At 40.9% G+C, this 25,888-nt stretch overlaps 1 protein-coding gene across 5 annotated transcripts in view; it reads left to right on the forward strand.

Moving 5' to 3' along the window:
- Window positions 1-25,888, forward strand: part of sh2d3ca (SH2 domain containing 3Ca) — a 70,122-nt gene that overhangs the window by 24,208 nt on the left and 20,026 nt on the right. For all 5 annotated transcript variants that reach the window (XM_067432808.1, XM_067432804.1, XM_067432805.1 and 2 more), the window contains one exon: window positions 25,118-25,246. In XM_067432808.1, coding sequence (XP_067288909.1) covers window positions 25,118-25,246 — 129 coding nt within the window. The remainder of the gene's footprint in view (window positions 1-25,117; window positions 25,247-25,888) is intronic.

A 25,888-nucleotide genomic window follows, 5' to 3' on the forward strand; every position in this document is an offset into this window, starting at 1 on the left:
CCTTAGACTTGGATTTAAGTCCTACGATCCAGTTTGTACCCAGGGATTCAGTGTGCAGTTCTCCCAGTAATCTCAAATTTGTCCCTGCATCAGCCTCTTTATACCAGTAAAGATGGTGCAGTCTTGGTTTTAATTGGGTTAGGGTACTGTATGTTTATCAGGGACAGCATCAACCCCAAATCCTCCATCTGTCTCTTGCAGTTGCACTTTGATTGTTTCATCTTAATCCCCCTATTCTCAACCGGCTGGCAGCTCGACCGTCCTTTCGCCTGCGACCCCACTTGCATATATGGTCATGCCAGTTTTAACCACAGGGGTCTGGGACCACAATCACACTTGGGGTCCAAAACGAATACCCCGTTACCATTAACACAGATTCCAGACATATTAAGTGTAGTGTAATTGTCTGCTTTGGTGTCGTCTCACTAAGCTGGTGCGTGATTCATTTGCATAGATTCCCCCTTCCAACCATTACAAAAAAAAATATTAATTTCATATTTAAATATTCAGGGCTATGACTCTCCCTCTCCCCTCTTTCTTTCTTCTCTTTTTCTTATGTTTTCCTTTCTATCCTCTCCAAATCCTCTCTGGTGCTGCTGTCTCTTCCCCAGGGCTGCTGCGGCGGCTTAGCAGCTGTTAAACAGAAAAGTTCAAGAGTAAATCTGCCTGTTACTGAATGTGAGGATAACCTAATTACGCAGGGCTGTTTTCTCTCCTAATGAACGGCACGCGGATTTGGAGTGCCAGGATTTTTATATTCCCCCCCCCCACCCGAACTGTTTCTGTACCAATTTCTTCTCATCCCTTTGATAATGTGGCTGAACTAGCAGTCCCTCAGAGACTGGATTAGTCTTCATTCATTTTGTGTATACTTCTCAGACTAATGATGTTTGTTCTGCTTTGCTTATCACACAAATGAGATGCTGAAGTTGTCAAAAAACGCTAAGTTAGACACTCACCATCTGTGCAAAAGTTGGATGTGTTTGTGAATCACACTGCCCCAACAAATGCCAACATTTCAACCATTCTAAAGTTCTCTGTTCCTGAATGACCACCTGGATCAAGGCTGATTTATTCTTGCGTTGGACCAGGGGCGTGGGACTGGGGGGATAAAGGGTACTGAGTAACCAGGGCCCTAAGCAGGGAAGTCCATTTTCTATACATACACATACAAGGTACGGGGGCCCAGCAAGATGGTTTGTACCCAGGGCCCAAAATTTGGTGCTATGCCACTGCGTTTGACCTACGCTGCTTCCTCAAGTTACGTGTTGGTTTTCATTTATACTTCTGCGTTGTTGTCCCTGTGTTGAAATCAAATTTGGTTGAGTCCTGTCAGTGAACTATATCAAAGAAACTGTGAGCTGGTTGTGTGCTGTTTTTTTTATTTATTCTATATATGTTAGTAAAATGGAAGTGGAATTAATGAGATATGTTTTTTTCTATTGTCTGAACAGAGATGAAAGGGAGTTTTTTTTTCATGACAAGCCATCAGAACTCTTTAATACGCCTGTCCCTTTAAGAGAGCGGGGAGATCACAGAGAGCCTTTCAGCTCTTCTCAGTGCAGGTTTCACCATGTCTATCTTCTATCCCTTCCACATCCTCTCCACTGCTTTAATATCCAAGCCAATTACATTGTAAAACCAGTAGGTCAGTGCAATTGGTTGTTAGCGCTGAACAGGAAGTGTCTCTGTCTTAGGCATCCCTTATCAGATGCTTCAGTGACAGTGGATTATCAACACCACCAGGAATTCATTTCCTCTGAAGTGAAAGAAAAGCCCCTATCATGGAAGAGAAGTCCTAAAGTTTCAGCCCCTGAAAGGATCTGTGGAGCAGGTGGGACCAAAGGAAAGGGGGGGCTGGGAAGTGGTTTAGGCTGGAGTGAGGTCACTTTTGTGTGTCCACTTGACCTTTATCCTGGTTTGACCTTAGGGTCAATAGACAGCAGTGCACCCTTTTCCAGTTCACTGATAAAAAGGAGGAATGCATGTATATGAGAGGGCACTTCAATAGACATCAAAAGAAGCCACTTAAATGTAGACAGGTAGAATCAGTCATGTAAGTAGAATACACTTGATTGGTAAAGGAAGTTTAAAGACATAGCTTGTCCTTTTGAACTTCTTGCCTTTTTTATCCTAGTTATTCTAAAACTGTGTTCTTTAAATGGCCTTATCTAGTGTTGAAAATATGGCCAGTATGTGGCTTCGTGTCTTATCAGTGCAAAGGGTTTAGTGCAATAACCCTTGGTTTTTATAGTTTTTTTGTGAGGTGATGTTATATCCATTCACATTGTTGTTGTGGTATTTCAAAAAGTATGGATATTTGTGTCAGACATGCATGAAGCCGGGCTTGTGTTTATCTTCCTGTGTTTGACCAGTTCAAGCAGGGACCATGCGTTTCCTATCTCTGTGACATTTGAGTACTAGCAACTTGTTGGATTCATAGTCGTTCCATTAGGATTCCAACCTGCCCCTTTATACATTGCCATAGCACCCATCAATTTAGAAGAGCCACTACAGTGAATTGCCGTCGACAGCAGAGAATTATTCCTCGCTTGATAACACAATACATCAGAACAATCATAAAAATGCTTTTTATTGTCTGAGATTGAAGTGAAACCACCCACCATGCAGCAACCAAATCACCCTAAATGACAAAATGATGAGAAGGAAAGATTAGACCGTTAATTGCTGTGAATGAATTCAATTCCATTTCAGCAGCACCATGGCAAAGTGTAGTGATAACAAAATTGAAATTGCGGCAGAAAACGGCATAGCTGAGTCTTCTAAGCTTCTTTAGACTGTTGTGCTGTCTGGATTGGATTAGTTATAGACTTGTGTATACCATGTAATCTCCAGTTTTGCATTGTATGTTAAATTCAATTAACCCAGTTTTGCTGGTAGTGTGCAAGACAGGCCCTCTAGTCTTATTCATTGGCACATATTGGTGGATTTCCTCCATGAAAAGCAGTAAGAAAACTGCGCATTTTTGAACATCCGGAAGAGTGGATTTCTCCACAAAGATCCTGGAAAGAATCATGTTCATATGCCTCTGCAGCAACTACAGAAAAACAATGACATCATGTACAGGGTGGAGAACGAGAGTGAGAGAGGAGAGAAAGGGACATTTACATCACAGTGGGATATTGCTGGCTAATACCTAGTGTGCATGGAACGGTTTAACACATGCTGAGAAGGGTTAGAGTATGTCCAGTGGGGTTAGCTAAGAGGCACTAAACACGCACGCAAGCAGTCTGGTGTGTGTTTATCTGTCTAAGGGAGCTCCCCAGCACTCTCCATCTTTACTCCTCTCCCCCAACTCCAGGAGGAGTGCATCATCTGCAGTGTCGCCATGGTGACAGCCTCACGCTCCCGGACAACCCCACCCCCGTATCCCAACCCCCATCAGAGACGCACTGATTAGGTTGCTCCTGTCACCATGTGGCTGCGTGTAAATGTGTGTGTAATGAATGTGTGAACACCGTTCAGCCTGCTGGTGCAGACATTAACGCGCATGTGTGTGTGGGTTTGTACACACCTGAGCTGCACGAACAAAGCCTTGGGCTCCACACTTTTTCATCCCATTATAAACTCCCATTAGCACTTCATTTTAGTGTATTTCTGAAGTATCATTGTGCCGGTTTAACAGTGTACCGCTACCATGTGACCCTAGCTGAGAGGTCACGGGCCACCCGCCAATAAATGCCCCTCCCCAGCTGTACATGAATGAAAGTGAGATCTCAGCAATCCACCGCCGTTTACTCTGCCAGCCAATGGCATGCACCGCTGCGGAGCTCTCCGGAAGATATGACATCATCTCCAGCCAATCGTAGCATAGCTCAAGGGCTGACTGCTGCAAGCTCAACAATGCAATGAGATATACAGAGAGAGTGTCTCTGAGGTGAGATAGAACGAAAGAGGCAGAAATGCAACGAAGCGTGTGGCGACATCCTTTCGATCAGTGCAAACACCAGATATGATGTTGAAATGACCTCAAACGCATTTTGGGTGCTATCAGGCTGCAGATGACAGAAGGGCAGGTGTGTGTGTGTGTGTATCTACAGTGATATCTCTCTGTGACCTGCCAGCCGGCATTACGAGGCAGATCTTCTTGCCAATGTGTGTATGTGCATCTCTACTGGGACGATACGACTACTTGCCCAGGGGTTGCTGACCACACTGAATGTCTGAATGTTCAATGCGCCATGGCTTTCAACATTCAGTAAACACTTCATAACCTAAACCAGAACGGCAACATTTCCATGTACTTATGTGACAAGGAATAAAATCAGACCTCACCCTTTTATTGTGCTCTTTCTCTCTATAGGCCTGAAACATACTCTATGCAAGTATACAAATGCAGATGCGAATGCTTGGCCAATGTTTAATGTGTGGTCCAATGGTCATTGATACTCGTTCTTGGAAACTCAACTATTGCCTTGTTTTGATGCTAAACGTTGCTGTTAGTGTGAATGGTGCTTCAATATGTGTTTTTGCATTATAACATACCACAGTACTTAGGGTATTTATCTTAAATGTTCTATACTGTGGAACTAGATGTAATATTTGAGTACTCTGCTATTAATAAGTCCACAAATTTACTGAGTTGAACTAATTTGCTGAGCAAGATTATTTTGTAATTTGGTAGGATTAAATTGTGTCTCTCTACCATGACTGTAGTTAATCTAAAGAGAAAACTGAACACAGAAAAAGACCATTTATGTCAATGCTATCTCTAGCATGCCTTGTGGCAGTTCTGAGATTACAATTTTTATTTGTATTGGAATTTGTATTTTGTAACAAAATGTGTGAAATTGAGCTTGCATTCACAGTCACACATCATTTTTCTTTTTCTAAATAATGTAATGATTAGACGTGCTTATCTTTAATGTCAGTACACAGGTCATCACTATTTGTATAGGAGATTGTATAATGTGTGTGTGTAGGGACAGTTTTGACACATCAGTGACAGCTAGGCTTCCCCTTACCCTGATGTCCTTCTGAAGGCTGATGTGTGTGTATTGATCAGAGAAAGTGATGAGCATGTGTATGGATCACGTCGTGACTCACTTGATAGTCATCACTGAAAGATAGAAGTGCTCAGGCCCACTCTTACACGTAGGCTACAATCACACATGCAGTTTAATGCTGCCCAATTATCCAAATGTTTGAAGGATAGTGTGAACAACAAAAATCAATGACATTTGACATTTTCAATTCTAATCTGGGCCACTTTCATTGAAGTGTGTCTTCATTTTGAAAAGTTCGGTTGGAATTCGTGTGATTTGACATTTAAAGGATTACTCCACCTGAACATAATTTTTTAATCAATAAAACTCACACAGACAGTTTTCCCCTACAGTTTTCCTTATGAGCAAATTAAAATATAAAAACAGTATAGGTTAGATTTTCTTTATGGAAATATAGTTGCCACAAATGTTGCTTCTTATGTCGCCACTAATGTTAATAATATATATAATGTCTTGTGAAAGTATTCAGATTACTAGAGTACATATGACCAGATGTGTAAAAAAATATTTTTAAAAGAATAATTAGATTTGTCTAAATATTCAGACCCTTTTCTGCAAAGTTTATCTCAGGAACTAAATGTGACCTTTTTTGTCCCCTTACTCCCCTTCAAAATAAATGGATGTGCTAGTAGAGGCTGAGTTGAACTAGAGTAGAGGAGGAGTTACATTGGTGCCGTGACCCATATGGGAGTGAGGTTTAGGGGGGTGAGTCTATCAGAGGTCAGCTAAAGAGCTGAGCGGGTAAACCTCACTCATCCAGCCTCAAGAGGCGTGTTAGCAACTGATGTAAAGGCTGTGGTTTTTAGGTTCTTTGTTAGCGTACCTGCCTCCCATGCTGCCCATGCCGGTTCGAATTGCGCTTGTAGCATGGTGAGTAGAACCGCCCAGATGGGAGTGAGGTTTAGGGGGGTAAGTGTAGCGGAGGTCAGCTAGTAAAGATCTGTGTGGGTAAACCTCACTCCCTTGGTCTCAAGAGGCATGCTAGCGACTGATGCTAGAGGCTGCAGCCTTTAGTGTCCTTCTTAGTGTTCCTGCCTCCCATGTCCGAAGTGCTGGTTCAAATCCTAGTTGGAGTGAGGCGAGAAGAACCAGAATAATAATATTGATATCGTGACCCAGATGGGAGTGAGGTTTAGGGGGTACGTTTAACGGAGGCCAGCTAGTAAAGATCTATGTGGGTAAACCTCACTCCCTTGGTCTCAAGAGGCATGCTTGTGACTGATGCTAGAGGCTGCGGCCTTTAGCGTCCTTCTTAGTGTGCCTGCCTCCCATGTCCGAAGTACTGGTTCGAATCCTAGTTGGAGCAAGGCGAGTAGAACCAGAGGCGACATATTGGTGCCATGACCCAGAAAGGAGTCAAGTTTAAGAGGTAAGTGTATGGAGGCCAGCTAGTAAAAAACTTTACCCAAGAGGCATGTTGGCGACTGATGCTAGAGGCTCTGGTTTTTAGGGTCCATGTTAGCATACCTGCCTCCCATGCTGGTTCGAATCCCGGTCAGAGCGAGCCAAGTAGAACCACAATTAAAAGCTAATGTGAGCAACCTCACAAGAAAATTGGATTTGAGCCGAAAACAAGAATGGCACGGATTTTTGATTTGAAAGTTACACACACATCCATACACATCCATAGCATTGCAGTTCCATCAGCAAAATGATCCGTTAACATTTCCTCAAAGCACAAACACTGCCAGTGCTTGACATGTGCTTCCTAAAGGCCGCATGAGCTTTTTCAGCCACTTCTTGTCATCTTTTTCTCCCTCTACCTCACTCCGAAGGTCTGACAGATGGATGGTGGATGTGATGGAAGATGCCTGTAAGGTTACTCTCATAAATTCACTTGTATTGACCTTTCAAACCGCCCTTTCACTTTGAGATGGCACAGAATAGATTCCGTTCCATTCATGTGAATCCGGAAACAGCCTACAAGATGAACTCCACTGGAGTGAGTTTAGCACGTCAGATTAATTTTAAGTCTGTTGCCAATCAGATGAGTAGATCCGTGTTCATAGCCCTTTTACTTTTATTGTATAACTGATGCTCCCCAGAAGTGCTGCCCAAAGTCTTTTATTGAATTTGGTCTCTTCATAATTTCAGCTGGTACGTCTTCCAGGCTGTGTAATTAATCTACGGCTGACATTTATTGATTAATCAATTGGACGTGTCTTTATATTCCTTCGCCAACTCACCCCTGCTGCAGTTTTCTCCTTTGGGGCTGAGCCCAGTGCTGTGTTATGGGATGTGCGGTTTATTTGAACATAAAACAGCCCTTGGCCTTAGACTTTTACACAAGTCTAATGCTCACACACAAATGCTGCTACTTTTCACAGACAGAGATGTTGGATTCATAACAGTATTTGATTAAGTTATATTGATGCATCCTTAGACCCCACAATCCATCAGTGCTTTGACCTTTTGACCCCTCACAACCCGTAAATTGGCTCCTAATTGCTCTCTTAGACAAACAGGAAGCAGAGGTGTCTTCGGACTGCAATGGCTCTTTGTGACAGTTCATGAATATTAACGCTTGTGCGGTCAGGTCAGGTGACTCTCAGTGTTGCAAAAATATTGCGTCATTTGAAAAATTACTGCCCTTTTTCCAAACCTAGTGAGCTTCCTTGTTCTCGACTGCCTTGTAGAGGTAGAGGTCTAATGAGTCAATGCAATTACCATTCATTTTAAGAGTTTTTTTTGGCCAATGGAAGTCATTCATTCTCAGCGAGAGTTGATTTAATGGGATGGTGATTTGAGGTGATTTGAAAAGAATCTGCTCACAAGTGTCTTTGGGTTTGCACATGTTGCTAAGCTAATAATTTGGTCTAATAATCAAAAATATACAACACACATAGGGCCCTATTTTAAAACTCTGAGCACATGTCTGAAGCACATGTCCAAATCCACTTTTGCTAGTTTAATGACAGAAAAATTGTCAGTGCGCCAGTTGCATACATTTGTCTATAATGGATTATCAAGTTTAAAAAGTCTAGGGTGAGACATGGTTCTGTTGATTGACTGGAGGTAGATCTGAATGGGAACTTGCAGTCGTTTGTAAGAAAGAGGCGAGGATTGGATAAATGTATGGAGAAGTCCTGCATAAGTCACAAGAGAGAAGGCATTTTATTGAGTTATGACATTTTAGGACATTTAATTAAAAAAATATATAAATGTGCATAGATGAATAGTTCATAATTAGATCCAAAAGATGAATTTAGAGAGATAAAGTGCTGTCTAGGTAGACAGCTTGGCACTCGGATTTAAAGCAGAGTTATTATGTGTTCGCATACACATTAACACCCTAACAATGAAACTACAACATTTGAGCAGTTAAACATTTCAGCACTTAAGTTAACCATCACAATCATTATGTATTCTCTGAACGTTGCGGTTTTGGGTACTCTTTGTGGGAATTCAAATCTTGAATGAGGCTCCCACTGTTTCTATGATTTCAGCTTTTTGTTACACTCACTAAATCACAGGGCTGAGACGCTATTTGGCTAATACGGATGCGGCGAATGTCGAGGCATTTATCCACAGAGATGTGCTCTCTCCAAACCCGTGATGAAAGATAAGTCATGTGTGTTTTCCTGTGGTACTTGCCCCCCTCTATGACACCATATGCCCAAAACCCTCTGAAACACACTTGCTTTGAGCTGCTCCCCTAACACATAGGGACCAAACCACCCGTAGACCCCATATGGCCAGTTTATTCTTGCTGGCTATCCTCTCTCTCTCTCTCTCTCTCTCTCTCTCTCTCTCTCTCTCTCTCTCTCTCTCTCTCTCTCTCTCTCTCTCTCTCTCTCTCTCTCTCTCTCGTGTGTGAGCCCGGAGGGAAGAGAGTAATCAGGATGTTTCTCCTGCGCCTGTCAATGTAACAGACCCATGTGTCACAGAGATGCATTATGAACCGGCAGTAGCACACAAAAATACACACAATCTTATGGGCCCAAACACAAACCACGAGACACAAGCCTTGCCTAAAGTTATGATGTCAGGCATGAGAATTTGTATCAGGGTTAAATAGTATGACTAATTGTCATTTCATGTGGTTTAACCTTCTTTGTAGTAGTTTATCATTATTTTACTTTTTATGCCTGTATAGTTTTAGTTTATGATTTATCTTATTTAGACTTTTTGAAACTAGAGTCTATTTTTATCTGTATTTTTAGGTCTTTCAAAATAAACATATCTTGAATGAACACACTTGTACACACTTAATTTTTATGAATGAAACATTTTAATGAATTTTTTCACTCTTCATTTTTATGAATGAAGTTCCAAATCTTTAGGAGCAGTAGGTTCAGTTCTGTCAATAATTATTCCAAGCGTATTGCATCTATCTATCTCCCCATCTCCACCTCTCTCCCTTCTCTCATTCTCCCTCTACGTAATACCGCTATAGGGGGATTTAGCTCCGAGCTTGAGCTGAGCCTTGGTCTTGAGCCTCCATCGAGGACAGCAAGCCAAGATAATTTACCATTAACTATTTTGAATGGATGGGCTGGTGTACTTGTGAAACAGTATAAATGGATCTTCATAGATGAAAATAGATACAGTAATTTTTCTTCTGAACCGTAAATGCACTCATATCGCCTCTCTGTATCTATGTAAACACACTGTATATATTTACAGTTTAGATCTGTCAAAGTTGTCTAGAAATGGCTAATTTTGCCTGATATAATTGACTTAAAATGTCATGAGGGGGCCCAAGTAGAAAGATACGCATCCTCTACACCAGTGGATACACCTCCACACACACTGACAGGAAAGGAAATAATGAGCGAATCCACTCTTAGACAGACAATCATGTGCAGGGACGCTCCATTATCCAGCAAATCCTAGTAATTCCCACCATTCTCCAGTTGAATTAGAGGCATTGAAGCTAATTCATAATTGATGCTTAATTATCAATCTCATTTGGAATCATCATTACCTATGCATAGGAAATCATTCAAACCCTGAGGCCTGATAGAACATAAGAAACACTCAGGGTTTATTGAAAAAAAATTTTTTACATATACAATGACATGCACTCGTATTACTATGAATGGGAGAAAGTGGAATGCGCAATATGTTAAATTATTTGCACATTGTGGACACACCTTGGACACACTGGTACACTTGAACGCAAACAGGAACTCAAGACATGCATAATTTTGTTAGAAACACAATTTATGAGACAATTGTTGTGAGATTTCATTGGTGATTTAAAATATGAACTGTAGCAAAGTTAAAGAGGTGGTAAAACACTTTCTTTCAAAGACTTGATTGTGTTTGTGGGGTGAACTTGAACGTGTTCATGCTTCTTCTTTTTTTTATTGCATTATTTTTCATATTTTACCTTTATTCTACACTGCTCTATCCCTCCTTGTAAAAACGGTCTGATGGTTGGTTTCTGGGTTCTATAAAGCCGGTTCCTCAAAAATACGCAATGGGCTCAGATAGGTTAGCTGGCCCAGTGTGTTGTGATTCACTAACCGCCTAGTACCTTTACCGGTAGTCTGTAAAGACTCCGGCTCAATAATGATAGCTACTGAATGGCACCTTTTGTATTTTTAGAATGATTACAGCCAAATATATTTTGCAAGAACCATTAACCCAAAATGAACACTAAACATCGGCTTCACTATAGTAGCCAAATCAAAGACAGAACCATGTTTATCATGCCTGTAGATAAACTAGCATGTAGATAAACAATATATAAAAGCTCTAATCAAAGAATAATTTACTCTAATTCTAAGTTCGCTGTTGAGATTTTTAAAAAGTTTGTAACGCAAGGTGTTTGTCGGATAACTTTAAAGGTGCACTATGCAACTTTTCGTCCACTGGAGGGAGTCTATTCTAAACGGCTCGCGAGTACCGGGACTTTTATTATGACGGGACGCGACACAGTCGCCGGGCCCGCACTTCCGCTTTTTCCGGTTAGGTAAAAACAGCTATTTTTATCATATCAGATTAATTAAAAGGGACCAAGGGCTTCGGCCATCCGTCCACTCACACAATTGACATCAGGTTCAAGTACGCCAGGTTGGCTGGTGGTTATGTTGCCCGCATACCGCCTTCCATGGCAGAGACTGGTATTAAGATACCTGTTGGGCCGGGGCTAGTAATGCTACTGCTAATTAAGGTTGATATCTCTGCAGCACTATAACTTCATATTTTTTTAATGACATCATCGCCCTTATTTCTTCTCATTCTTTTGATGCATGTTGGTCATTTTTCGGATATTTTTACCTCAATTTTTACACATGGTATGAATGAGCATTTAACAAACTGGTTTGCAGAACAAAACAGTGTTGTCATTTGTTAACTTCCTTGCTACATTGTACAATTAACAATACAAACTATTACAGGAAAACACATCAACGAAAAATAAATCATTCATACAGGTTGTGGCCCGTTTTCAAAGTTGGAACTGCTCCAGCCTACTCTTCTCCACAGTGATAAAAATGGCTTTAAACTTTGAATGTTGTAATTTTGCAGATGTTGTTTATGCTTAAACAGTAAAAAAGTTAAATTGTGTTTAACCATCCCTTTAAAGGCTCAGGGAAAGAGGAGGTGGGGATCTGCAAACATTTAATGTAAAGTTTTAATCCAAAGATAAACAACAAAATAAAAGTAAAGTGGTATCCCCCTAGTTGTCTCATAGACAACTGACTCATATAAACAATAAAAACACCAGCATAAATGTCAAGCCATGGTCCTCTCTTGTCTTGCGCTGTGGCCTCTCCTTTTATCCTTCCTCTGTGAGATTCGAGACCGGTGTGGCGTGTGCAGGTGGTACATTAGCATTCGCTCTGTTCTCAGGACTCTCTGCCTCGCCCAGCTTGCCACAATAAAAAATGTATCGTGAGCTGGATAAACAGCTTCGGAGAATTTAATGTTTCCCTATTCAAAGAGATAAGAGCTTGACATGACTAAAAAAGCTGCCCAAGAGGCAGCTCCTATCTCTCCTATCTCTGCCTGAAAGGGACATTGGTTTATAGAAATGCTTGAACTGTAATTTATGTTAGCACACCCTGAATTCCCAGCAACACACCAGAACAGCAGATCAGTGGCTTGCCATGTGCAGAGACCTAATGTTGAAGACAGAACAGCTGGCTGATGGGGTGTTGTCCACATATGTCCTACCAAAATTTCCCCCTCATTTTCCCAAGACACGTCGCACCGCCCTTGAGACGTCCCATCAGAGGGGACCAATCAGCATTTCCATGACAACAGCACGACCAGGTGTTTGCTCTCTGAGAGTTGAGGTCACAGTCTTGGCACATGAGACGTCTCTGCTTTCACACACCCAGCCTGTACTCTCCCTGTACCCTGTGTGACCCTTGGGTGAGCCCAGCAGAACAAAATGCCCCCCGTGGCATGCAGCTGACTGATCGTGTTTGACAGGAGCGTGTGTGTGTGTGTGTGTGTGTGTGTGTGTGTGTGTGTGTGTGTGTGTGTGTGTTTGTGTGTGTGTGTGTGTGTGTGTGTGTGTGTGTGTGTGTGTGTGTGTGTGTGGGTGTGTGTGTGTGTGTGTGTGTGTGTGTGTGTGTGTGTGTGTGTGTGTGTGTGTGTGTGTGTGTGTGTGTGTTTTGATGTGGGGCTGACTGTATCAAAATGCTAAAGAGCTCCTTAATTTTTAATGGGTTGAGAGGGTTGCCATAAACAGGAACTGCAGGGCGGCTTTGAGATGACCTAATTCCTGCTCTGCTGTGTTGTACTCTTCAAACTTCTGCTACTAATTCTTTAAAGTGATATGCAAGTGAATGATATGCAATCTAAAGGATTATTAGGAACACCATACTAATACTGTGTTTGACCCCCTTTCGCCTTCAGAACTGCCTTAATTCTCGTGGCATTGATTCAACAAGGTGGTGAAAGCATTCTTTAGAAATGTTGGCCCATATTGATAGGATAGCATCTTGCATTTGATGGAGATTTGTAGGATGCACATCCAGGGCACGAAGCTCCCGTTCCACCACATCCCAAAGATGCTCTATTGGGTTGAGATCTGGTGACTGTGGGGGCCATTTTAGTACAGTGAACTCATTGTCATGTTCAAGAAACCAATTTAAAATGATTCAAGCTATGTGACATGGTGCATTATCCTGCTGGAAGCAGCCATCAGAGGATTGGTACATGGTGGTCATAAAGGAATGGACATGGTCAGAAACAATGCTCAGGTAGGCCGTGGCATTTAAACGATGCCCAGATGGCACTAAGGGGCCTAAAGTGTGCCAAGAAAGCATCCCCACACCATTACACCACCACCACCAGCATCCACAGTGATAACAAGGCATGATGGATCCATGTTCTCATTATGTTTACACCAAATTCTGACTCTACCATCTGAATGTTTCAACAGAAATCGACACTCATCAGACCAGGCAACATTTTTCCAGTCTTCAACTGTCCAATTTTGGTGAGCTTGTGCAAACTGTAGCCTCTTTTTCCTATTTATAGTGGAGATGAGTGGTACCCGGTGGGGTCTTCTGCTGTTGTAGCCCATCTGCCTCAAGGTTGCACATGTGGCTTCACAAATGTTTTGCTGCATACCTCGGTCGTAATGAGTGGTTATTTCAGTCAAAGTTGCTCTTCTATCAGTCGGCCCATTCTCCTCTGAGCTCTAGCATCAACAAGGCATTTTCACCCACAGGACTGCCGTATACTGGATGTTTTTCTCTTTCACACCATTCTTTGTAAACCCTAGAAATTGTTGTGCATGAAAATCCCAGTAACGGAGCAGATTGTGAAATACTCAGACCGGCCTGTCTTGCACCAACAACCATGCCTCGCTCAAAATTGCTTAAATCACCTTTCTTTCCCATTCTGACATTCAGTTTGGAGTTCAGGAGATTGTCTTGACCAGGACCACTCCCCTAAATGAATTGAAGCCACTGCCATGTGATTGGTTGATTAGATAATTGCATTAATGAGAAATTGAACAGGTGTTCCTAATAATCCTTTAGGTGAGTGTATGTGCCTCTGTATTGTCTGTGTTATCAATTAAAAATACCATGGTACTACTTTGTTTTCTCAAAAGTTATAAAAGAGAAACTTCTGAGTTTTCGGACATGTTCCATGGTAATACCATTAAAAAAAACTACCGTAGTACAGCCACAGTATTTTTTTACTTCACGTTGACCTTAAGAGTTTAAGTAAAGCTACTTGATGGCAGCAATACAGTCTGCTTCAAGACTACAAACTTCACAGTCAAGAGTCATTACAACTCAATTTTTGTGAAAAGCACAAGAGGGAGAAACACGTGCAGAAGACAGAACAGAGAGAAACAGGAGAGAAGGGGAAAGGACAGAGAGACTGAGGTCTGATTCCAAGCTAGAAAGACTGCTGAGATTATACAAGAGGTATAAAATGTCAGACTTTACATTTGTAAACCTTGAGTTCACATTTTTATGTGCATATTCAGGAGGTCAATAACACTGATTGGATGAATACAGCTCACAACAAACTGACTGAACCTGACCTGGTTTAATAATTGCTTGTTCATCTTTGAAAATGTCATCATCATATAAGTCTGCTATGGCTGTTTTAAACAAATAGTATGGTATCTTTATTACAGTTAACTCATTTGCCTTGGCCTCAGCCTGCAAGGGGTTTAAAAAGATTGTAACCCAGTGTTAAACGCAGTGTGAAAAGCTAAATGGAAAGTTATAAGAAAAAAAAACATTGCTAAACACATTTGCACACACATCAAAACATGTTGTTTTAGGGGGTCTGATATCACGCTTACAAGTCCATTCACGATCCAGAGAGCATCATCCCATGCGTACTGAATTAATAAAATGTTCCAGATTCACTGCCCATGCAGTCTGACCACAAACCATGTGCTGCGTTTCTTCAGGGCGCTCCAGGACATTGACTCAGATACTCAAAATATGGAGATAAGAACTGTTTTAACCACACACTGTAGTGACCTTTCCTTTAGCTTCTCTGAGACTGGCTGAATTCAAGGTTATAGTGAATTCTTCAATTAAAATGTTTTAACTCTGTCATCATTTACTCACCTTTAAGTTGTTCCAAACCTGTATACATTTCTTTGTTCTGCTGTACACAAAGCAATATATTTGGAAGAATGTTTGTAACAAGCAGATCTCGGCCCCCATTGACTACTATAGTATTTTCCCCCTACTATAGTAATCAATGGGGGCAGAGATCTGCTTGGTTACAAACATTCTTACAAATATCTTCCTTTGTATACAGGTTTGGAACAACTTGAGGGTGATTAAATTATGACAGAATAAAATTTTTTGGGTAAACTGTTCATTTAAATTCAAAAGAAATTTGGTTTTAATAGGAAATAAAAAAAATATTGTTTTGGTTGAACTTCAAGGTTTGATGTATTAAATAGTTACAGAAAATTCTGTCATGATTTATTCACCCTAATGTCATTCCAAATGTATAGTTGTCTTTCTTCCAGAACGTACAAATTTCTCTTATCCATAAAGTGAAAATAGATGGAGATTTAGACTGTCAAGCTCCAAAAATGACAAAAAAGCACCATAAACATACTTAAAAAGCAGTACATATTACTTGTGCATTGTAATCCATATCAAATTTGCCTCAAAATATTTGGAAGCAGCAACTTGGAATTTAATGAGATCTGAGATTTGATCTATAACAGATGAGACATTTTGGCTTTAGAACACTTGAAATATAGAATGCTTTTATGGTGCTTTTTTGAAATTTTGTAAATCATCATCCATTTTCAATGTACGGAAAAAACTACTTGAAAATTCTCCTAACATCTTTTGTGGGAAAATTACACTATATGAGCAAGATGATCGAATTATTGAGTAAATGACAGAATTTTCATTTTTTGGGAACCTATTTCTTTAAGAAATCAATGTGATATGAACTTTTGGCCTCTTGTATTATAATTAAGGTCATCTTACTGGACAAAGGAGCTGATGCCTGATGGAACTGATGAGTTCAGAAATATTTAAAGTATGTGGATATGGATGTTCATGTAAACATGGTTATCTATTTAAACCTCTTAAATATGCACAATGTCAGCTTAGTTTTGTTGTTAATAGAGCCATATAAGATCTAATACCTCATTTGACCTGGATATGTGCTTGTTAAACACCAGTGTGTGTGTGTGTGTGTGGGGGGGGGGGGGAGGTTGAAAGAGAAACAGACAGACTGAGAGAGAAAATCTAAGAAACAGAAATCGTTTTAAGACCTAATGTGTTGGGATGTTGGCCAGCGATGACAGAAATGGGGATTTGGTGGAGATTTGGGTGGTGTAAGACAGCAGGGATAGATGAAGGGATAATGCAAAGATGGTTTTCTTGGAGATAAGGGTATGATAGGAGCATTAAGATGGCTTAAGGTGGGATAAAGGGACAACAACACTGCATGGGCAGCAGATGGACAACGTCTTAAAATCGGGACTTGAGGAAAAGGTCACAGGACTATGTGTGTTTTTCTCTGGCGAAAGAGAAAGAAACTGTTGCTCAAACCACAGTTGTAAACACATCAAATGTCATATTAACATTGTCCGATTACCCAGAAATACTCTGGGTAAAAGTTTTAAAAACCTACTAGATAGTCCAGTGATTGTGCTTCAATACCAAGACTTTACATTTAACATCAAATAGCAATCCAACACAAAATGCCTTAAACATTAAAACATTTAAAATAATTATGACCATGAATTTCATAACCAAATAGGTGGACTAATATAGCTGCGAGCAGCAATTATCAGGGTTCAAGCTTTTAAGGCCTTTAAGCACATGCGTAAAAATATATTATGTTTTATTTAGCAAGCATGTAACCACTTAGATCATAGATAGAAATAATTTAAGTGTCCTCAGAGTGTGCCCATGCATATGTGTGTGTAAAATGTGGTGTGAATTTATCTTATAAGTTATTGACACTTATAATATGTTACATACATTACATTGTAACAAAGCGCTTAATTTGGACGGGGGGATTTCCTCAACCACCACCAACTCACTAACACCTCTTCCAGCAGCTACCTACTTTTCCCAGGAGGTCTACAGGGTGATATGGCTGCTGGTATTCTATATTACTTAACAAGTCATTTATTACTTATATTTATGAGAGCATAAAAATTACACATGGTTAAAATTGATTGGATTTGTTTGTCACTTCCTATCAAAATGCTGGCATTTGAGCACTATTGTTTAGTCATCGACCTATGTCTTTGAATTTCCAGCGGTGGTTTCCCCTCGGATCGGTTTCGAAAGTATTTCCAAAAGTTTTTTTTAAGCGCTAGTAAGCCTTAAGTCGAAACCTGGCATGTTTGGTATTGTTGGACTCGGCAAGGATTCAGGAGTCTAAGGAGAGGACTCCCATGAAAAGCACTGGCTCAACTTATCAGGCTCCTTCAGGGCATTGTGCCGATGATGCAAACCAAGTTTCATTCCACTCTGCCTTCGTTAACCTTGTCTAATAGATGCTCAAATTTCATTGACCAATGGCGGCCATATTTTTTGAAATATGGCAATGGCCTCATAGACAGGCATGGCACCATGGACAAAGACAAGTGGCGAATTGTTGCAATTATTTTTTCATTTGACCTCAGATTGAGCTCATACATTTCCTGAGTTTAGCAAAAATATCTTGTTCCATTTAGCTCTTATATCTTGTTCAAGTAATAGCCATTTTAGTAAAAGTGGCCCCGGTCACATCAAACCTTTTTATACCCTTAGAAAATTATATTCACTCTCCAGTCCAGAGAATATTTCTGCACTGGCTTGGTTCCGATCAGGCAAAAAACCTAGGAGTAGCTTGCAGCCATTTTGTACTTTTGACTGCTGTACCACCCCCGTCAGGCTGATCAGGGCAAGCCTTGGTGACATTGTAGGCGGTGTGAGTACTACCAGCCCTCAAAGTTTCAAGTCTCTACGACTTATGGTTTGGTCTGCCCGATCACTTTTTGAAGGAGAATACTGATCCTTGGAAAATGTAATAAATACAATTTCAGCGCTACACTCTTGAACCCCTAATTATTGGTCACAGAAGGCATTACAGATTATGTTAAGCATAAACCTCTATGGTCAATTTGCTTTTTCAGGTCAACAGCTGTCATGGTGGAGCAGCTTAGTGAACCAAATGTTAGTAAGTAAAAGTTAGTATTACTCCTTTTCCACCAAGGCAGTGCTGGTGCTAATTCGGAGCCAGAGCCTAGTTTCAAATCGGTTCTATGTCTTTCCACAGCCAAGTACCAGCTCCGAGCCAGGAAAAGGGGTTCTTAAGTATAGCACCCAAATTTTGTTGGGCTAGAAGTAAGAAACTCTCGCGTCAGTCGCTGGAGGCAGAGTTACCGTGATCAACAAGACGAACACAAACTTGTGACTGCCATTTTTTAAATAGAAGCTAATCAAGCTAACAGCTGCTCGATTGTAATCTCCGATTGTAAAATGCGTTGGATTCATGGTGTTTTGATGCCGATGTAGGATCATAAAGCCATGAGCCATTGAGGGAAGGCTCGTTCGAGATGCATTGACGCACTGTGCAGACCGATCGCCGTATGGCATCAAAGTACAGCGAGCGCAAACGACTCCTTATGCTTTTGAATCGCTCGCGCAGTATTTTGATATCACACGCGGATCGGTCCGTGCAGCGCTGATGCATCTGGAATGAGCCTGGTATGTTTGTATTTCCCACTGCCTCGCTAGCATTGCTAAAACGCTAGCGAGAAAGGTGAGACGTATACAGTGACGTAAGACCTAGCTCTCTGGTGGCTCTCTAGCCTGTGGAAAGCCAAACCGGTTCTTAAAGGCTCTCAAGTCAAACCAACTTAGAACTGACACTAGCACTGGTTCTGAACTGGCACCCGGTTCATTGGGGTGGAGTTAGGTAGTTAGGAGATAGGTAGCCCTATCCACAAAAAAAATATGTTTCATAATTTCTGTCAAACTGTTTCTGTCAAAAATGTACGGTACGGCATAAGGTGCTGCCTCATTTATTAATTTGGTGAAATTTTGTGGCCAATATCAAGTCATTTTAATAGCGATCCACGCAATCAGAAATGGCATGTAAGGGTGAAGGATTTCCTCATGCAGATTTCACATCGGGTTCAGGTGGTCATAGACAAATACATTTTTTGGTCTGTGAAATTTCACCAAAATTGAAAAAATGTCTCAGTGTCTCTTTCGTCTATACAGTGAATACAACCTCACCGATTTTTGGTAAACGGTGCCTTGACCATGGTCATGTTTGTAGCTAGCTACCTAAATAGTAATGCCACAGTTGATGGTACCTCTATCGCCCCCCCCCCCCCCCCCCCCCCCCAAAGTATGGAGGTGTTACTGCCACAGTTACCGAAGAATGAACGTTATTGTACAAAGGAACCACTTATGGTCTAAATCATATTCCATATCAGTGTGGCAGGTGATTTTAACACCAGCTGTCCTGTTATCTCTCAAAGCATTGGGTCATTGCTCAGCTGGGCTGACTGGATTAGCTCTACCCTAGAGAGCCGACTCAATGGCAGGCACTGACCTGTGAATCTGTATCTGCCATATCTTTGGTTCGTGTCAGCCTAATGGTTTTTTGTGCGTCTATGGCGTTCCTTTCACCCAGAGGGGCAGCTGCACTCAATCACACACACATGATCTGAGTGATTGCAAAGGTTCCTCTGATTGGTGGAAATAGAATTAGGTGGGTGGGGGTCTGGTTAGACGGAGCGCTTCGATTGGTGGAAGAAGAGGATGGGGGTGCTGAGTTGGAATTGGTGAATTGGTGATGAATCATGGCTGGATGTTATTCATGACAAGCCATGGGGGTCTGAAGATAAACACCTCTGAATGGTTTGGTGTTTGTGCATGAATTCATCTAGAGATTTTCAAGGATTTTTTTTTTTTCTGGAAAAGGAGGCCAAATTCACGAATCAACTAAACACTCTGTTTGCTGTTTAGCTTTACTCAAAATAACACAGCAGACAGTGATCCCAGACCCATGAGGCTCTGATGTCGACCTTGCCTAACAAACAAAATTTATGGTGCATTGTAACACAAATATAATGATTTAAATAAAGATATTGTTTCTAGAGAGTAAGCATCATAGACCTAGATGCCAGATTTTATTTGACACACAGAAACTGTTATGACGGAGAGAAGTACAGTTTGTTCGATATATCGTAAGGTTCCAGGTCAGGAATATTCAATTAAAGTTTCAGGAGGTCCAGTCTCCATTTGCCCCTTTGCAAACATGGCTTAAATGCCTATTAAATAAATGAGCAGTGTGCATTATTGTGCATTTGTCCAGCTTTGTAAAAATATGAAATAATCAATCCTAAACAGACAAAGTAGTCTCTCCGCAGCTACGCAAGGTTAGACGAGAATGGGGGCATTTGTTACCTTAATGGTTGAATACTTGTGTACCTACTTTATTTTCAACATATATCCATTTGTATTAAAATTATGAATGCAAATACTAAACTATTTGTAAATGATGTGTATATTGTGATCTAGATTGGGGTCTGAATCTAAACCACGGCCTACTAGTTGGTGACCTCTGTTTGAATCTCATAACCCATGTTTTCTGATTTATCTATCCATTGGAAAATGTGAGAAAGCATATCTGAATGATTGACTTCCAGATATCTCATAACATAAGACATTTTCTGAACTGCTGGGAAGTGTAGATTTAACATCCCAAGAAGTTTATCATCAGTTCTGTCTCTGATGCAGATCATGTTCCAGGAAGTATATATTTTTTTTATCTTTTCATAATGCAGTGCCCTCTTGCTTTAAAATGCTTGAGGTGTGTGTGTGTGTGTGTGTGTGTGTGTGTGGTGCATGATACATAGGAAGGCACCGGGCCGACTCGCACAATAGGAGGTTTCCATGACAACCAGAGCTTCGGTGCTGGGGGGTGTGATCGGCATAGGTCCTATAACCCCCTTTCTATCTCTCTTTCTATCTCCTCTGTATCCTGAATTTCTTTCTGTCCCTGTGCCTCTGTAGAGGTTACATTGTGAGTTGGTGCGCGCGCGCGTGTGTGTGTGTGTGTGTGTGTGTGTGTGTGTGTGTGTGTGTGTGTGTGTGTGTGTGTGTGTGTGTGCATGTGGTCAGGTCATTTCCCCCAGCATGCGCTTCATTAGACTGCCAGAAGTGCTTTCTCCGTGGAAGAAAGAGGGCAGTGAGAAAGGCATTTAGCCCTCCAGGAGCAGCTCTAAGTGGGGCAAGGGGACTTGAAACAGCGCAGGTGTCTCTCTGGAGTCTCCAGACATCAGTGTTTGAAAGCAGCCTGATCTCCTTCAATCTCTCTTCAGGCTCTTTAAGAGTGAATCTCTCCAGAAACGACGACACCTGCATGCTAAAGCGTCTTCAGAACTCCTGTCTCTCTTCTCTTTTGATCTCATTTAGTCTCCTCTCTTCTTTTCGCTTGTCACAATGCTTCGCTTTATCGTTCTCTCGCCTCATCTCGTCTTGTCTCATTTCACCTCATATCTTCTCATCAAATCTCCCCTTTTTTTCTCGTCTTGCCAGGTGTCGCCTCTTCTCGGCTTGTCTCATCTCTTCTTGGCTCTCATCTCCTCTCACCACAGCTTTCTTTCATTACTCATCTTGCCATGATTTGTCTTGCTCTCACCTTGTCTCGTCTCATCTCACCTCGCATCTTTTTCATCTCTCCTTGTCATCTCGCATTGCCTTGTCTCATCTCGTCTCACCTCACCTCTCCTTTCTTTCTAGCCTCATCTCATCTTATTTCTTCTCTTTTATCCCCTTTTCTTCTGCTCTTTTTCGTCTCATGGCACCTTTTTTTACCCTTGCTCTTGTCTCACTTCGTCTCATCTTGTCTTGTCTCTTCTCGTTTCTTTTGTCTTGTCTTCTTTTCTCGAATCTCCTCTTCTTTTTGCATTTTGTCCTGCCTCGTTTTGTCTTGCCCTCGTCTCATCTCAACTCACTTGGTCTAGTCTTTTCTCATTTCTTCTCATCTCTTCTTTCTTGCCTAGATTTACGTCTTCTTTTTGTATCTTGTCTTGTCTTGTTCTTGTCTCACTTCGTCTCATCTTGTCTTTTGCCATCTCATCTCTTTCCTTCTCATATTGTCTCATCTCTTCTTGCTCGTCTCGATTTACAGCTTCTTTTTGTATCTTCCCTTGTTTTGTCTCGTTTTTGTCTCATCTCGCCTCACTTTGTCTAGTCTTTTCTCATCTCTTCTCATCTTGACTCATCTCTTCTGGTCTCGGTTCCTCCCTTGTTTTTTCATCCTTTCTTGATTTATCTTGCTCTTGTCCCTTCTCACCTCACTTCATCTTCTCACCTTATTTTGTCTTGCTTTTATCTCACCTCACTTTGCCTTCTCTTGTCTTTTCTAACCTAGACTCTTCTCATCTTGTCTCATTTCTTCTTTTCTTGTCTTGATTCATCTCATCTTTTTGTATCTTGTCTTGCCTTGCTGCTTTTCTCAGCTCATCTCCTTTTTTTCGCCTTGTCTCATCATCATCTCATCTTTTTATATCCTGCCTTGCTGTGTGTCTTGCTTCTCATCCTCACCTCTCCTCTATTTTCGTGCCTCATCTCATCTTATTTCTTCTCTTTTATCTCCTTTTCTACTGTTCTGGTTTCATCTAATGTCACCTTTTCATAATATCTCGTCTTCCCTTGTTTTGCCTTGGTCTTGTATCATCTTACCTCACTTCTTCACATCTAGTATTTTCTCGTCTCTTCTCGTCTTGTCTAATTTCTTCTTTTCTTGATTCAGCTCTTTTTTTATATTATATCTTGCCTTGTTTTCGTCTTGCTCTCATCTCACTTTGTCTAGACTTTTCACATCTCGTCTCATCTTGACTCATCTCTTCTGGTCTCGGTTCATCTCTTGTTTTTCCATCTTTTTTCTTGATTTATCTTGCTCTTGTCTCTCCTCACCTCACATTGTCTTGTCTTTCCTCATCTAGTCTCTGTTTTTCACAACTTGTCTCATTTATTCTTTTCATTTCACATTTTTTGCACCTTGTCTCACCTTGTTTGGTCTTGCTTTTATCTCACCTTACTTTGTATTTTCTTGTCTTTTCTAATCTAGTCTCTTCTCATCTTGTCTCATCTCTTCTTTTCTCGTATTGATTCATCATTTTGTATCCTGTCTTGCCTTGCTGCTTTTCTCAGCTCATCTCTTTTTTTTACCTCCTGCCTTGCTTTGTGTCTTTCTTCTCACCTTCACCTGATCCCCCTTTTTTCATGCCTCATCTAATCTTATTTCTTCTTTTATTCCTTTTTTTTCAGTTTCGTCTCGTCACCTTTTTTATATTTTGTCTTCCCTTTGTTTTGCCTCGCTCTTGTCTCACCTTACCTCCATTCTTGTTTTGTCTTTTCTCTTCTCGTCTAGTCTCATTTCTTCCTTTCTTGATTCACCTCTTCTTTTTATATTTTTTATCTTGCCTTGTTTTCGTCTTGCTCTCATCTCACCTCACTTTGTCTAGTCTTTTCTCATCTCTTCTCATCTGGTCTCATCTCTTCTTTCCTGTCTCGATTTACCTCTTCTTTTTGTACCTCGTCTCATTTTGTTTCGCTCTTGTCTCACCTCACTTTGTCTCGTCATGTCTTTTCTCATCTTATCTCTCCTCTCTTCTTTTTTCAAATCACCTCTCATTTTAATATTTTGTCTTGCCTCGTTTTGTCCTGCTCTTGTCTTACCTCACCTCGTCTAGTCTTTTCTCCTCATCTCGTCTCATCTCTTCTTCTCTCATCTCATCTCTTCTCATCTTGCTCTTTCTCACCATACCTCATCTAGTTCATTCTGTTTTCATCTCTAGTTTTTCCATCTTTTCTCCCCTTGTTTTATTTCGCTCTTGTCTCTTGTCACCTAACTTTGTCTCGTCTTGTCTTTTCTCAGTTTGTCTCATTTCTTCTTTTCCTAGCTCATTTCACATCTTTTTTTGCATCTTGTCTCACCTTGTTTTGCCTTTTTTATCTCACATCACTTCATCGTCTCTGGTCATTTCTCATCTAGACTCTTCTCATCTTGCTTCTTTTCTTGTCTCGATTCATCTCTTCTTTTTGTATCTTGTCTTGCCTTGTCTGGTCCCATCTCATCTTTTTTTCCTCAGAAACACAATATATGCAAAACTTTATGTAAACAACTGAACTCACTCCTTGAATAAACATTAATAAAGTTGAACATCGGAAAAGGGTCTCCTGTAAAATACACCTCTCATAAGTCCTCATATCAGCCTAGCCCTGTTATCACTTGCACACTGGATTTTCCCCTTGGACTTAAATCAAGAATATATGAGACTAGTGGCCATCTTCAAGCAGCAAAAGACAATTACAGACGCCTCTATGAGATTACAGAGAGCTCTGGTTAGACCCGGGTGGAGGATTCGGCCCCTGGAGGCAGAGACAAAAGCAATAACTCCCTACACTTGACCTTGCCTCACTATCTTTATACACTTTACGCACACACATTCACACACAACTGTTTAAATGACAGTGGGATTACTGAAATCTAGCATCTTTTCCTGTTCCCTATGTGTAAAAGATGGTCGAAGAGGGAAAGGAAGCAGATGTTTAATCAGTTTAGCTCTGATTGAGAGAGGAAGAGACCATTAGAGTGACCCAAGACTGCAAAATTGATCCCACATCTCCTATATTCACAGCCTTGCTGAGCCCTGTTAGTGCCCTCAGCTTTGTCCGTTGTCTTTTTTATTGACCTCATTACAATGCTGCTCGTGTGTTTGGATTAGTTTTCCTGTGTCGCATAGGGTTGACACTTTGCCCTGACCTGCCACACTCATTGATTACGCTTTCTACTGTACCCAGAGCTCTACTGTCTAAACAGACTCGCTCGGGACAGTATTGTTCTTTGGGTGAGACAAGAAAGTCTGCAGGCTGTGTTTGTATGCTTTTGTTTGTTTTCTAGCAGCAGGGTTAGATGTTAAATAAATTCTAAAGAAGAATGTGCGATGAGGCTCTGTGTGACTCAAATTACTTTTTAATATCTCATATATGGACTGATATGTCAGTTTGATAAGTGATGCAATAAACCTTGTAATTCTTGCTCAAGAATGTCGTTTTTTTTATTAAAATTGATCAATAGTTTGCTCTATTACATGTTTGTGTGTTCATGATGTAGGTCAGTGTGACTTACGTGTTGGTTCTGTTTGTTTTTCTCAGTTCTCCAAGGAGAAGTACCTGCTGGAGTCGCCCCCGGAAAAACTCAGGAAGGAGCTGGAGGAGGAACTCAAACTCAGCAGCAGTGATATGAGGAGCCACGGCTGGTACCATGGCCATATTCCACGAGAGGTGCGTCTGCTTTTCAAGTGTTGCTATGGTACAATGCTGACTGTCTGAAGCAGTCCAAATTTTGACTTAACAACATAAGGGCTGGTCTACTTTGGAATCTGTTCTAGTACCATCCACTAATACAGAAAGAGACTGTCTGACTGACATGTAAATCGTCCAGTCATGGTTCATTTTGTTTTTATGTGTAATTTAGAGGTGAATTTATGTGGAATCGATTTCACCACAATAATGGACGAAAAGAGAACTGAACAAAACTTAAAAGAATTCCCATAATTGACCCTCAGGCCAAACTAGGTGTATATGACTTTCTTCTTTCAGCGAAATCAGAGTTGTATTAAATAATATCCTTGCTCTTCCCAGCTTTGTAATGGTACTGAGTAGTGTCTGATTTTTTGAAGCTCCAAAAAGCACATCCATCTATCACAAAAGTAATCCATACGACTTCAATGGGTTAATAAATGCCTTCTAAAGTAGAGCGATGGGTTTTTGTATGAAAAAGATCCATATTTAAAACTTTATAAACTATAATCAATGGCTTCCGACAACAGCCGTACGTGTGTTCACAAGGGAGTCAAGTTCCGGCAGAAGGAATTTATTAATCCAATGGAGCCATATGGATTACTTTTATGATGGATGGGTGCA

The sequence above is a fragment of the Pseudorasbora parva genome, chromosome 23 (assembly GCF_024679245.1).
Source record: "Pseudorasbora parva isolate DD20220531a chromosome 23, ASM2467924v1, whole genome shotgun sequence".
In the NCBI taxonomy this organism is placed as follows: domain Eukaryota; kingdom Metazoa; phylum Chordata; class Actinopteri; order Cypriniformes; family Gobionidae; genus Pseudorasbora; species Pseudorasbora parva.